This window comes from Scyliorhinus canicula, chromosome 12, assembly GCF_902713615.1.
Source record: "Scyliorhinus canicula chromosome 12, sScyCan1.1, whole genome shotgun sequence".
NCBI classification, from domain to species: domain Eukaryota; kingdom Metazoa; phylum Chordata; class Chondrichthyes; order Carcharhiniformes; family Scyliorhinidae; genus Scyliorhinus; species Scyliorhinus canicula.
In genome coordinates, this window is record NC_052157.1 from 25,061,833 (window position 1) to 25,077,084 (window position 15,252).

Below are 15,252 nucleotides of genomic sequence, written 5' to 3' on the forward strand. Positions count from 1 at the left end.
AGATTGTATGGCTCATGAACAAATTTGATCAAAAGCAGAACTGATGTGCACAATATGTAGCAACACAATTTGGAAATCAAGGCAAAATAGTTTTAATACCTGCCCACACTGCACAATGATCTATTTAACTTTTGCTGATCATTAACAGCAGTACAAGGATATCATTTCAAAATTCTTCAGCAAGCATTATTACTAATCACCTGAGACTCAAATTGAGCACGCATACGAGAAATATCTTCCCCTTTGTCAATGCACTTTAAGCGGGTCAGTACAATATATAAAAGGATAGCATAGTGATAACTGTTCTGATATTTCCAGATGGAGAGGGCTTTCCTGCATTTACTGCCACCTCACAGCGTGCAGATTAGCAAGTCTCAGCAAAGTGGCAGAAAATCACACTTGCATCCTATCACTGTATGTGGCTTGTGCTGGCCCTCCAGTGTGTACAATTATCATGCTACCCTACGGTCGCACAAAATGAATTCATTCTAAAAGGACACAAGAGTTCTAAATTGTTATAGGATTTTTGGAGTGCATACTTGCTCTAATGTAAAATGTTTGTAATTTACAATGTGAAAATACCTCCACAATACATGAACATGAGTTATCTAGTCTATTTAGGATTGCAGTGAAATATATTAAAGTACTATGGTTTGCAGTAATTTGATAACATTGCTCTTAAAACAAATGATACGTTAATATGTTTTGTTAAATTGTGATAACTATTACTATCATGTTGTTAAGCTAAATGGGATACACAAATTCTGGCAAAATTCAGCAGGTCTGGCAGCATTTGTGGAGGAAGAGTGAGTTAACACTTTGAGTTGAATATGACTTGGGTCGTGCATTTTTAACCTACTTTAAAGGTTACAATGAATTTCCAGGTTGGTTTAGTTCTTGGAATGCATGGAATAAGCCTCCCTTGAAGTTCCGTACAGCTATGTTGCAACAAACTGTTAGTCTCAGCTGTTTAATTTTAAAAAACTTTAGTGTACCAATTCATTTTTTTTCCAATTGAGGGGCAATTTAGTGTGGCCAATCCACCTACCCTGCATATCTTTGGGTTGTGGGGGTGAGACCCACACAGACGCGGGGAGAATGTGCAAACTCCACACGGTCAGCGACCCAGGGCCGGGATCAAACCCAGATCATCAGTGCAGTGAGGCAGCTCAGCTGCCGAATTTAATAAAAAACATATCAACTTGGTTTCATTCTCACATCAGAGTTAGAAGGTTGCCAAATTCAAGCCCAGTGCCAATGAAGTCTTCTATCGTCACAGGTACCATCTATCAGATGGGACTTCAAATCAAAGCCTTCAGGTGCCATTGAAGATCCCACAGTGCTATGGTCAGCATTAATCCTTTAACCAACATCATTTAAAACTGATTAACTAGTCACTGATTTTATGCAAACTGGTTTTCGTACCAACAGCATCTTAACAGCTCTCTGCATTTCAAAAGTAATGGCATAGCATTTTAGGATTCTCGGAGGTCACGATCCGAGACTAATTAATGAGTTATTTCTTTAGCGTACTGCCAAAATGTTGATTTATTAATCTGCGTCACTTGTTACAACTACATAAAAGGCAGTTTCTTAAGGTGGTCTACTAGCTAAGAATTTGTGTGTATGTAGCCACCTTTTTGTATAATAATAATAAGAATAATCTTTATTGTCACAAATAGGCTTACATTAATACTGCAATGAAGTTACTGTGAAAATTCCCTAGTCGCCAGACTCCGGCGCCTGTTCGGGTACACAAGAGAGAGAATTCAGAATGTCCAAATTACCTAACAGCATGTCTTTCGGGACTTGTGGGAGGAAATTGGAGCAACTGGTGAAAACCCACACAGACACGGGGAGAACGTGCAGACTCCACACAGACAGTGACCCAAACGGGAATCGAACCCGGGACCCTGGCGTTGTGAAGCAACAGTGCTGGCCACTGTGTTACCATGCCACCCTCGTGACTAAATTTAAAAATAACTCCGCAGTCAAACTTTACTCTTGTTGAGTTAAGTAAAAGTGATAAAGTTATTAAATAAAGTACATATACAAAGATTAAAATGCAGATCAAGAAAAAAAGGATAGTTCAAGATGAGATTTTAAAATCAGTCGAGAGATATTGCAGGCCCGATGTTCAAATTCCTTCTTCCTGAACTGAAGCGGATGAAAGTTAAGGTTCTGTTTAGCAGCTGTGATGCCTTCTGCAGTTGACTAATCAGTGTTTGTCTTTTTCAGATGGACTCAGCAGGTCAAGCAAGCTCTGAGAGCAAGAGGTTTCTTGTTTCTCACAAATGCCCACATTGCCCGGACTCTTCAGCAGAACAGCAGTTGATTTCTTAATACCTTCTTCTTTGACCCCCGGTGACTAGAGAAAACCCCTCTGATGATATCGCTCAGAGGTGTTCTCAGGGGGTTCGACACACCTGGCTTTCACAGACTGTTTTTACAACAACCAAGAACAAAATGGTTGCTATTTTTAAAAAAAAAATTTTTATTCTCCATTTTCTCCCAAATTTACACCCACCAACAATAAACAATAATCAGTAACAAATATGTCAATCCCCATATCAATACCAACTATCCCATCCTCCCACCAAACCCCAAACATCAGCCCGCATGTTCACACAAACAAATGACAAAAAGGAATTAGGGATTACCCATAGACGCCATTAACACACACAGCCCCCCCTCCCCACAACTCTCCCACCCACCCCCCTCAACTAATGTTCGATGTTATCCAGTTCTTGAAAGCGCATAATGAATAATGCCCATGAATTGTAGAACCCCTCCATCCTTCCCTTCAGTTCAAACTTAACCTTCTCAAGAATTCCAACAGGTCTCCCCCCCCCCCCCCCCCCCCCCCCCCCCCCCCCCCCCCCCCCCCCCCCCCCCCCCCCGGCCACGCCAGGGCACAGGGTGGAGAAGTTGCTCTCCATACCAACAGGATCCGCCTTCGGGCAATCAACAGGCGAAGGCTGCAACATCTGCCTCCGCACCCGTTTCCAACCGTGGCTGGTCCGACACCCTGAATATGGCCTCCCGAGGGCCCGGGTCCAGTTTCACGTGCACCACGTTAGAAATTACCCTAAAAACCTCCTTCCAGTAATCCTCTAGCTTTGGACAGGACCAAAACATATGAACGTGATGAGCGGGGCCCCCCACCTGCAACGTTCACACACATCTTTTACTCCTTCAAAGAACCGGCTCATCCTCGCCGTCGTGAGGTGTGCTCTGTATACCACCTTCAGCTGTATCAGCCCCAACCTCGCGCACGAGGTGGAGGCATTCACTCTCCGGATCATCTCACACCAGAACCCCTCCTTCATACCCTCTCCCAACTCTTCCACTTTGCTTTGATCCCTTCCAGTGGTGCCTTCTCCTCTTCCAAAATAGCTCCATAAACCGCTGACAACCAAGTAACCCACTTCTCCAGTCCCCTTGCCGTCAGCACCTCGCTCCAGCGGGAAGCAAAATGGTTGCTATTTTAATTTTGATGAATCATTGTTTCACAAGGCAGAAAAGTTCATGATATTGAGGTCCTTTGAAGTCTCTTTCCATCTCCTGTTCTCGCAGAAGCCACGGGGTTTTCACACCTCTTAAGAGGATCAAATGGACATCTGTGAAGGAGTCTTTTGCATTTTAATGACTCTTCATGGCCAGCTCTCAAGGGATACGAGTTTAACAAACTGAAGATGCCATATTGTCCGTCCAAATTTCCATTTTGAAAAATGTTTTTAAACTCATTGTAAAAGGTGTTTTAAGACATTCATCCTTAAAATATGTAATAACATAATAAAACATTTGTGATACACTATTCATAGAGTTGTGGATCATTCCTTATAGGCAACTATAAGCGAGTAATGCTTTATTTTTGAACAGTAACCTATTGCAGATCTGGGGGGAAACGTTTGAAGTATTAAACAAAAAATACAGACGGACTTCTCCGACCCCCCTGCCGGGCCAGAGAATTGACGCAGCACCGTGTGAATCGCACCACGCCACCCCGACGCAATTCTCCGCAGTGCGGAGAATCGGCGCCGGCGCGGTTAGCGCAGTGCCGGTCGGGGTAGATGCCGATTCTCCGTCCTGCATGGGCCGAGCGGCTGTCGACAAAAAGTTGAGTTTTGCCAGCGCCGGTCTAACATCCTCTGAGAAAGCTGGGCCGCTGCATTGAAGGGTCCAGGGGCGGCCTGTGGGGGGACTTCTGTAGTGGCCTGGCCCACGATCGGTGGGCCGGCCTCTCTGCCCCCCCGGCCTCCTTTCCACCGTGCCGGCTCCTGTAGCCCTGCGCCATTTGGCGTTGGGGCTGCCACGGGGAAGAAGGCCACTGCGCATGCGCTAGTTGGCACCAGCCCAACTGCGCATGCGCGGACCCAATGGCACCGGGTTCAGGATCGGCAGCTGGAGCAGGATGGGTCGCTCCAGCGCCGTCCTAGCCTCCTGTGGGCCGCAGAATGGGGTCCCAGAACGGGAGCCGACGCCGGAGTAAAACACTCCCGTTTTTACTCCGGCGTCAGCACTTAGCCGCCCATTGGGAGAATCCCGCCCAACAGCTTTATTGATTAATTCTTAGCTAATGATTCCAGAAATTCCATTATATTTTAATTGATTCTATCAGCTAAGCTTGCTGAAATTGAGCAAAAACTTGGTAACCAATACTGTTGTAATTTGTATCCACAGTAAGCTTTGTAACTACCGAGGAATATCACAGATGTTACACTGCTTTTAAAGATGGTTATGTATGACATCATAGTCTGTATCACAAATGTTCTGTAGATCTCAGGAGTAATTGACAATACAAATAGAACACTAGTCTAACTTACCACTTGTATTGTTCCTGATGGAGGTACTCGATAGCCTCGTTTGCCCAAGGTTTCCAAATTAATCACACCCTACAAACAAATAATCCTCAATTCAAAACAGATTGCTTAAAACAGTAATTTTCAGTTGTCAAAAAATTAAATAACTTGGTTTTCTGATGAAGAATCAATTTGAACATACCCATAAAGAGCAAAAATTAACAAATGAATAAATGAGTGATTTACCAGTCTGAGAGATATGGGTCCTAACCAATTACTGCTACACCATGACCTTGATCACAAGTCTTTAACTACAGGAATGTGTAATAACACATACCATGTAGGGTGATGGTGCATTATCATCAGAGACACTGTAGAATGACACTTCAACTGAAAGAGTCATGTGACTGGGACAGAATGTTCCACTTGCTCCCACCTCGGCTGTGAAACCATCAACAGATCCTAAAGGTTCCAAGCGGAAATTCAGGATAGACTCCTGGAGAACATTAAAAAATATACCAAGGTTAGAATTGCCAGGCAGTGTAGATAAAATTACATAATTTTATTCTGATTCTATATATAATGGTTGGCAGAAATTAATTACACAGCATATCTGATCACGTTGTTTCATGAATTAAGCAAGCAGTGCAATATCCCAAAATTCTATTTTTACGAATGTTTAACCAACACAAACAGTGATCAACCAAATAACAATTTCCATGTTCTTATGTTTCTGTATAATATTCTATGAAATAACTGAATCTGTGTAGGAAGCTTAAGTCCAGCTTGAAGATCTAAGGATAATCATAACAGGATTTAAGCTGTAGGTATCAAAAGAACTGTTCAGTTTAATTGCAGCCATGCTTATTCATTATTTTACAGCTCCATAATAATGACCTGATCCAAACAAATACCTGCAATGTATTTTTATATTCATAGAATTTACAGTGCAGAAGGAGGCATTTGGCCCATCGAGTCTGCACCGGCCCTTGGAAAGAGCACCCCACCCAAGCCCACACCTTCACCCCCTCCCCATAACCCAGCAACCCCACCCAATCTTTCTGGACACTAAAGGCAATTTTGCATGGCCAATCCACCTAACCTGTACATCGTTGGACTGTGGGAGGAGACCAGAGCACCCGGAGGAAACCCATGCACACACGGGGAGAAGGTGCAGACTCCGCACAGTGACCCAAGCCGCAAAGCAAACCTGGGACCCTGGAGCTGTGAAGCAACTGCGCTAACCACAGTTTCTATCGTGCTGCCCTAGTATTCTTTTGCACCTTACCCCCTCCTTAATTTTTAAATGTAATTATTCTCTATGTCAGTTAAAATTGCAAAAGGACTTAAGGAAAACTTTAATTTTAATATATATATAAATCTTGACTCGAGTTAATCAGGGCTGTTTATGACAACTTTTAAATATCTCAGGCTAAATGTAACTTTTAGTGTTTCAATTGGAACTGATCACAATAAGACCGTCTCCTATTGCTGATTAATGGTAATAATGCTGGACACTAGTTGCAATATTGCATGGAGAGTGGAAATTATCATAAACCACCAGCCATTTTTTGCTTTGATATGCTGATCAAAAACATAAATTTAGTGAAAAATAATTTTGTTGCAAAAATCTGTTCGTTTTTTTAGGGCCATGTTAATTGCCATTCAAAGAAAATGTGACAGGTTTCCACTGGGGGCATTTAAAACAACAGAATAACACTGTATTCACCTGCAGAGCCGGAATTAAGTCAACAGCAGTGCAGCTGAACGGAATTCTTTGGCACAGAATCTTTAACAAAGATTTTGCTGCAGTTGAAATTGATGAGCAGTGAACGGCTTAAAAACCCTGATACACGTTTCTGGCTCAGAAACACATTTTGGCCTGGATATTATGATTCCACAATTCAGTCTTTTGAAACATGTAGTGCTATATAAATGTTTCTGTTCTGTTTAATTTTTAACTTCCTAATGTTTGGAGCTGGATGAACAGAACTGTTCCTTGACCAGTTGAGTGGATGCAAGAAGTTTTACACTGATTGTTCTTGCAGGCAAAGCCCGACTGGTCATATTTCTGCTGACACTGTTATCAATAAGCAAAGGACTAACAATGAATAAATATTATTGAATCAATTATGTGACTCATCTTGTTTAGCTGAGTTCTGTATGAAAGACAGACACAAAGTAAGCTTTGCGCAGGTGAAGGAGACACATCCTGAGTGAGTGAGACACAGCCAGAGTAGGAATTGGAACGTGGCAATTTGGGCAGTGTGGTAATTCAGCATGGAGTGGGAGGAGGTGCTGTTTCCCTTTTTGTTCTGTTCCCTTCGTTTGGCTTTGTAACTGGTAATCTGCAGGGACAGATCCAGAGTACATTCCGGGAAGCAGGGAGAAAACCAGGGCGCACCCTGGGAAAGTAGGTGATATAAAATCTTATCCCCAGTTCAGCAGCCTTCATTTTCGGGAGAAGAGAGAGAGACAGAGAGCCGGGGAGAAGCTTGGGAACAGGTAAGTGATAGATATTCTGCTATTCTGAGTGATCTGACTGGGGGTGGGGGGCTGAAAAGTGGCGTCACAGGAAAGCTGTGACCTGATTGGCTGGTAGGGAATCTACACTAAATTTAAAAATTAAACATTGTTAAACTAAATGTTAAACTAATTAAACATCATTAATTACTTAATCATAATTTAGAGGTTATCTAAGCCAGAAACCGGAGAGTACTGTATTTAGCATTTACATTTATAGTAGAAACCTAGTGCTCGGAAACATATAGTTAACAGTAACTTTTTAAAAAAAAAATTATTTTTTGATTTAATTTACTAATTAGTTGACACAATGTCAATTAGAGGGGTGCAGTGCTCTGACTGTGAGATGTGGCAAGTCCGGGAGGCTTCCAGTGTCCCGGATGGGTTAATTTGCAGAAAGTGCACCCAACTGGGGCTCCTCACAGACCGCATGGTTCGGTTGGAGCAGCAGTTGGATGCACTTAGGAGCATGCAGGTGGTGAAAAGTGCCATAAATATCGATGTGGTCACACCCAAGGTGTAGGCAGAGAGATGGGTGACCACCAGAAGGGGCAGGCAGTCAGTGGAGGAATCCCCTGTGATTGTCTCCCTCTCAAACAGATATACCCCTTTGGATACTGTCGGGGGAGGGGGGGGGGGGGAGATAGCCTATCGGGGAAAACAGCAGCAGCCAGAGCAGTGGCACCACAGCTGGCTCTGATGTTCAGCAGGGAGGGTCAAAGCACAGAAGAGCAATAGTCATAGGGGACTCTATAGTGTCAGGGGCACAGATAGATGCTTCTGTGGACATGAAAGAGACTCCAGGACGGTATGTTGCCTCCATGGTGCCAGGATGTCTCAGAACAGGTAGCGGACATCCTAAAGGGGGAGGGCAAACAGGCAGAGGTCATTGTACATATTGGTACTAATGACATAGGCAGGAAGGAGGATGAGGCCCTGCAGGAGGAGTTCAGGGAGCTAGGCAGGAAGTTAAAAGACAGGACCTCAAGGGTTGTAATCTCTGTCTACGCCCTGAACTGGGACGATGCAGGGTTTATGCGGCGCATGTTGGGCCGCATTCCGGATCTGGAGGCGGGGGGCCTGATCATGGGGGGGGGGGTCTTCAACACGGTGCTGGATCCCCCATTGGATCGATCCATGTCCCGGACGGGTAGGAGGCCGGCGGTGGCTAAGGTGTTGAGGGGGTTTATGGATCAGATGGGAGGGGTGGATCCCTGGAGGTTTGCGAGGCCAAGGGCCAGGGAGTACTCGTTATTCTCCCACGTGCATAAGGCCTATTCCAGGATCGATTCTTTTGGCCTGAGCAGGGGGCTGGTTTCGAGGGTGGAGGATGCTGAATACTCTGCCATAGCCATTTTGGATCATGCCCTGCACTGGGTGGACCTCGGGCTGGGGGAGGAGAGGGACCAGCGTCCGCTCTGGCGCTTGGAGGTGGGGCTGCTGGCAGACGAGGAGGTGGGCGGGAGGGTTCGGGGGTGTATCGAGAGGTACCTTGAGGCCAACGATAACGGGGAGGTCCGAGTGGGGACGGTCTGGGAGGCATTGAAGGCGGTGAAGGGGTGGGGAGGAGCATAGAGTGTCGCTTTATGTGGACGACCTGTTGTTGTATGTGGCAGACCCGGTGGGGTAATGCCGGAGGTGATGAGGATTCTCAGCGAATTTGGGGGCTTTTCTGGGTATAAGCTCAACCTGGGTAAGAGCGAGCTGTTCGTTGTGCACCCGGGGGATCAGGAGGAGGGGATTGGTAGGCTCCCACTGAAGCAGGCAGAGAGGAGCTTTAGGTATCTGGGAGCTGGAGGCCCTGCACAAGCTTAACCTCACAAGGCTGGTGGAGCAAATAGAGGAAGAGTTTAAAAGGTGGGATATGTTACCGCTGTGGCTGGCGGGTAGGGTGCAGTCCATCAAGATGACGGTGCTCCTGAGGTTTTTGTTCCTGTTCCAAAGCCTCCCCATCCTTATCCCGAAGGCCTTTTTTAGGAGGGTCAACAGGAGCATCACGGGGTTTGTATGGGCACACGGGACCCCGAGGGTGAGAAGGGTGTTTTTGGAGCGGGGCAGGGATAGGGGGGGGGCTGGCGCTGCCCAACCTATGTGGATATTACTGGGCTGCCAACGCAGCAATGGTGCTTAAGTGGGTAATGGACGGGGAGGGGGCAGCATGGAAGCATGGAAGAGGGGGCAGCATGGAAGAGGATGGAGATGGTGTCCTGTGTGAATACGAGCCTGGAGGCACTGGTAACGGCGCCGTTGCCGCTCCCTCCAACGAGGTGTTGCCTGTGTTGCCCCCGCGGGGGGTTCGGGACAGGGTGCTCTCGGAGGTGTGGGTTGGAGGAAGGAAGATTTCGACATGTACCATGTTATGCAGGAGGTGGATGAGGCCTCGGTGGAGGAGCTGAAGGGTAAATGGGAAGAAGATCTGGGTTAGGAGATTGAGGAGGGGACGTGGGCGGATGCCCTGGAAAGGATGAACTCCTCCTCTTCTTGTGCGATGCTTAGCCTCATACAGTTCAAAGTGCTGCATAGGGCTCATATGACCGGGACGAGGATGAGCAGGTTCTTTGGGGGCGAGGATAGGTGTAATGGGGAGCCCAGCGAACCATGTCCATATGTTCTGGGCATGCCCAGCGTTGGGGGATTTTTGGAAGGGGGTAGCAAGCACGGTGTCGGGGGTGGTAGGATCCAGGGTTGAGCCAGGCTGGGGACTCGCGATATTTGGGGCAGCAGCGGAGCCGGGAGTGCAGGAGGCGAAAGAGGCCGGTGGTCTGGCCTTTGCGTCCCTAGTAGCCCGGCGTAGGATTTTGCTTCAGTGGAAGGATGCGAGGCCCCCAAGCGTGGAGGCCTGGATCAATGACATGGCGGGGATCGTTAAGTTGGAGAGGGTGAAATTCGCCCTGAGAGGGTCGGTGCAAGAGTTCTTTAGGCGGTGGCAGCCTTTCCTGGACTTCCTGGCGGAACGGTAGGGAAATAGGCCGGCAGCAGCAGCAACCGGGGTGGGGGTTTGGTTCGGTGGGAGGGAGAATTGCGTACAGGGGTTTGTTGGATGTGGCGGGTGTTATCTCTCTCCTTTTTGTTGTTTTCTTTTGTTTGTTTTTGTAGTTGCTGGGGGGGGGGGGTTGGTTTTTGTTCTTTGGTTTTTACTATGGTTGTTTGTTTAATATTGTTTTTTTGCTTATGTTTTGTGAAAATCTTAATAAAAATTATTTTTTAAAAGAGGGTTGTAATCTTGGGATTACACCCTGTGCCATGTGCCAGTGAGGCGAGAAAAAGGAAGATAGAGCAACTAAACACGTGGCTAAATAGCTGGTGTAGGAGGGAGGGTTTCCATTATCTGGACCACTGGGAGCTCTTCCGGGGCAGGTGTGACCTGTATACGAAGGATGGGTTGCATCTAAACTAGAGACGCATGAATATCCTGGCCACGAGGTTTGCTAGTGTCACATGGGAGGGTTTAAACTAGTATGGCAGGGGGATGGGTACCAGAGGAATAGGTCAGAAGGTGAAAAAAATTGAGCGAGAACTAGGAAATAGGGCCACTATGGGTCTGAGGAAGAGCAGACAGGGAGAGGTAGCTCAAAACAGCGGGACAGGTGGCCTGAAGTGCATATGTTTTAATGCAAGAAGTATAACAGGTAAGGCAGATGAACGTAGAGCTTGAATTAGTACTTGGAACTATGATGTAGTTGCCATTACAGAGATCTGGTTGAGGTAAGGACAGGATTGGCAGCTAAACATTCCAGGATTTAGATGTTTCAGGCGGGATAGAGAAGGATGTAAAAAGGGTGGAGGGGTTGCGCCACTGGTTCGGGAGAATATCACAGCTGTACTGCAGGAGGACACCTCAGAGGGCAGCGAGGCTATATGGGTAGAGATCAGGAATAAGAAGGGTGCCGTCACAATGATGGGGGTTTACTACAGGCCTCCCAACAGCCAGCGGGAGATAGAGGAGTAGATAGGTAGACAGATTTTGGAACGGAGTAAACGCAACAGGGTTGTTATGATGGGAGACTTTAACTTCCCCATTATTGACTGGGACTCACTTGGTGCTCGGGGCTTGGAAGGGGGAAGAGTTTATAAGGAGCATCCAGGAGGGCTTCTTAAAACAATATGTAGATATTCCAACTAGGGAAGGAGCTGTACTGGACCTGGTATTGGGGAATGAGCCTGGCCAGGTGGTAGAAGTTTCAGTAGGGGAGCATTTCGGCAACAGTGACCACAATTCAGTAAGTTTTAATGTACTGGTGGACAAGGATAAGAGTCTCCTAGGGTGAATGTGCTAAATTGGGGGAAGGCTAATTATAACAATATTAGGCGGGAACTGAGAACCTAGATTGTGGCGGAACCCTGGATAACGAGAGATATTGTAGGCCTCGTCAAAAAGAAAAAGGAGGCATTTGTCATGGCTAGAAGGCTGGGAACAGACGAAGCCTGTGTAGAATATAAGGAACGTAGGAAGGAACTTCAGCAAGGAGTCAGGAGGGCTAAAAGGGGTCACGAAAAGTCACTGGCAAATAGGGTTGAGGAAAATCCCAAGGCTTTTTACATGTACATAAAAAGCAAGAGGGTAGCCAGGGAAAGGGTTGGCCCACTGAAGGAAAGGGGAGGGAATCTATGTGTGGAGCAAGAGGAAATGGGTGAGGTACTAAATAAATACTTTGCATCAATATTCACCAAAGAGAAGGAATTGGTGGATGTTGAGTCTGGAGAAGGGTGTGTAGATAGCCTGGGTCATATTGTGGTCCAAAAAGACGAGGTGTTGGGCGTCTTGAAAAATATTACGGTGAATAAGTCCCCAGGGCCTGATGGGATCTACCCCAGAATACTGAAGGAGGCAAGAGGGAAATTGCTAAGGCCTTAACGGAAATCTTTGGATCCTCACTGTCTTCAGATGATGTCCCGGAGGACTGGATGTTGTTCCTTTGTTTAAGAAGGGTTACAAGGATAATCCAGGGAACTACAGGCCGTGAGCCTGACGTCAGTGGTAGGGAAATTACTGGAGAGAATTCTTCGAGACAGGATCTACTCCCATTATTAGCGAGAGGCAGTAGAGTTTTGTGAAGGGGAGGCCGTGTCTCACTAACCTGATAAGAGTTTTTCAAGGACGTCACAAAGATGATTGATGCAGGTCGGGAAGTGGATGTTGTCTATATGGACTTCAGTATGGCCTTTGACAAGGTCCCTCATGGCAGACTGGCACAAAAGATGAAGTCACACGGGATCAGAGGTGAGCTGGCAAGATGGATATAGAATTGGCTAGGTCATAGAAGGCAGAGAGTAGCAATGGAAGGATGTTTTTCTGATTTAAGGGCTGTGACCAGTGGTGTTCCGCAGGGATCAGTGCTGGGACCTTAGCTGTTCGTAGTATATATGAATGATTTGGAGGAAAATGTAACTGGTCTGATTAGTAGGTTTGGGGATGACACCAAGGTTGGTGGAATTGCGGATAGCGATGTGAACTGTCAGAGGACACAGCAGGATTTAGATTGTTTGGAGACTTGTGCGGCAAGTTAGCAGATGGAGTTTAATCCAGACAAATGTGAGGTAATGCATTTTGGAAGGTCTCATACAGGTGGGGAATATACAGTGAATGGTTGAACCCTCAAGAATATTGACAGTCAGAGAGATCTTGGTGTACAGGTCCACAGGTCACTGAAAGGGGCAACACAGGTGGAGAAGGTAGTCAAGAAGGCATATGGCATGCTTGCCTTCATTGGCCAGGGCATTGAGTATAAAAATTGGCAAGTCATGTTGCAGCTGTATAGATACTTAGTTAGGCCACACTGGGAGTATAGTGTTCAATTCTGGTCGCCACACTACCAGAAGGATGTGGAGGCTTTAGAGAGGGTGCAGAAGAGATTTACCAGGATGTTGCCTGGTATGGAGGGCAACAGCTATGAGGAGAGGTTGAATAAACTCAGTTTGTTCTCACTGAAACGATGAAGGTTGAGGGGCAACCTGATCGAGATCTACAAAATTATGAGGAACATAGACAGAGTGGATAGTCAGAGACTTTTCTCAGGGTGAAGGGGTCAATTATTAGGGGGCATAGGTTTAAGGAGCAGCAGTTAGAGGAGATATAAGAGGTAAGTTGTTTTGTACAGAGGGTAGTGGTAAGGTTTTTTACATGCAGGGTAGTGGGTGCCTGGAACCCGCTGCCGGAGGAGGTTGTGGAAGCAGGGACGATAGACACGGGGAGAATGTGCGAACTCTACATGCACAGTGACCGGGGCTGATTTCGAACCTGGTCCTTGGCGCACGCGGTAGCTGTGCTAACCACTGTACCACCGTGCCGCCCTTGATTTCGATCCTTATTAAGGATATACAACATATAACAGCACAGTATAGGCCCTTTGGTCCACGATGTTGTGCCAACCACTTATCCTAATCTCAGATCAACCCAACCACACGCCTTCAATTTACTGCTGTTCATGTCTAAATAAAATCTCTTATTATAGCCAGATAACAAGTTGCGGTGTATGAAATGGACAATAGAATGCACATGACTATGGTCCCATTTATTCCAATTGTTCATGTAAGATCAGCAAGATCACTGGCAATTATTTGGGAAGCCACTGTTTAAATAGCAATGCACCATTAATGCATCTTGTAACTTGGAGGTGCAACAGCCAGGCGGGCTCATGACGGACAGCAATATGCTGCACCATGCTTCATTGACTCTGTCTACACCTCCCACTGCCTTGGGAAAGTGGACAGCAGTGTAAAAATGTTGTTTAAATGTTTGTTAATACCCAACACAATGCATATGGGAGAAGTTGGAAGAGAGAATAACCAGGTTATTCTCTCTTCCAACTTCTCCCATCAGGCAGTAGGTACAAAGGTTTGAGAACACACACTAATAGATTCAAAAACAGCTTCTTCTCCAATGTTACCGGAGTCCAGGTCACTCTTATGGTCTGAACTGATCTCTTCACACATCTTCTCTACTGAGTAGTACTACACTCTGTATGCTCACCTGATGCCTGTGCCTATTTATTTACTTTGTGTATTTATGTTTTTCATGTATGCATGTGTCTGGGCTATACGCAGATCACTGTACCTCGGTACACGTGACAATAAAACAAATTCAATTCAATCTCCATAAACATCAACATCGGTGGGTTTGCCGAACATTTGGCAAAATAATTTTAAAGTGTAAAAATGTTGTTTAAATGTTTGTTAATACCCAACACAATGCATATAAACAGAATGCATACTGAGAATCAATCATCTGAGGAAAATGTGCACTACTCGTGACAAATTTGATTTGAGGCACAGATTTGTTATGCAGCTTGACCTAGTTGCTTCTTTTCCTTAAACTAAGTTTTCTCTGATGGTTCCTCAATATACCATGTCTGGGGCTTCGGATGGTGGCCGTTGAGCGAGTGGTCGCGCATATGGCAGCTCCTGCTCGAGGCTGTTTTTTTGGACCTTTTCCCCACTTGTAGGGTGGATGTTTTGAAGAACAAAGGGTGTAGGACTGTCTGGAACAAAGTTTGACTCCACTGGTGGGGCTGGTGGATGGACCCCTGGACGAGAAGTGGATCGAGAAAAGGGAGCTGGTGGAGCAGGAGAATCTTTGAGCACCACAGGTCAAGATGGCAGAAGGTAAAGGGCCTGCCCTGCCTGCCCAGTCGATGGAGCAGCTGGTGGACTTTCTAACTGAAATGTTTAGCCAACAGAGGGAGGAGGCCCAGGAGGATCTAGCCAAGGCAGTAGAGCCATTAAAAGCAGGAATTGACTGGGTGAAGCAGAGGCTGGAGTCCCAGGGCCATTCGGAAAGTGGAGGAGGCGGTGGGGGAACACAGGGAGCAGCTTGCCTCGTTGGCAGCCGAGTTAAGTGTGATGCGGAAGACTCAGCAGCGTTTAAGGGAGAAGGTGGAGGACTAGGAGAACCGTTCCCGGAGGCAGAATCCAAGAATCGTGGGGATGC

The 15,252-nt window shown here is 46.3% G+C and overlaps 1 protein-coding gene across 9 annotated transcripts in view; it reads right to left on the reverse strand.

Moving 5' to 3' along the window:
• fam214a (family with sequence similarity 214 member A) overlaps positions 1-15,252 on the reverse strand; it is a 185,713-nt gene that overhangs the window by 2,785 nt on the left and 167,676 nt on the right. For 6 of the 9 annotated variants that reach the window (XM_038812939.1, XM_038812942.1, XM_038812938.1 and 3 more), the window contains 2 exons: positions 5,140-5,298; positions 4,827-4,895 (listed from right to left, as the gene is read on the reverse strand). In XM_038812939.1, coding sequence (XP_038668867.1) covers positions 4,827-4,895; positions 5,140-5,298 — 228 coding nt within the window. Of the gene's footprint in view, positions 1-4,826; positions 4,896-5,048; positions 5,299-15,252 lie in introns of those variants that run through there. The other 3 variants (XR_005462491.1, XM_038812940.1, XR_005462492.1) reach the window with 3 other exon arrangements.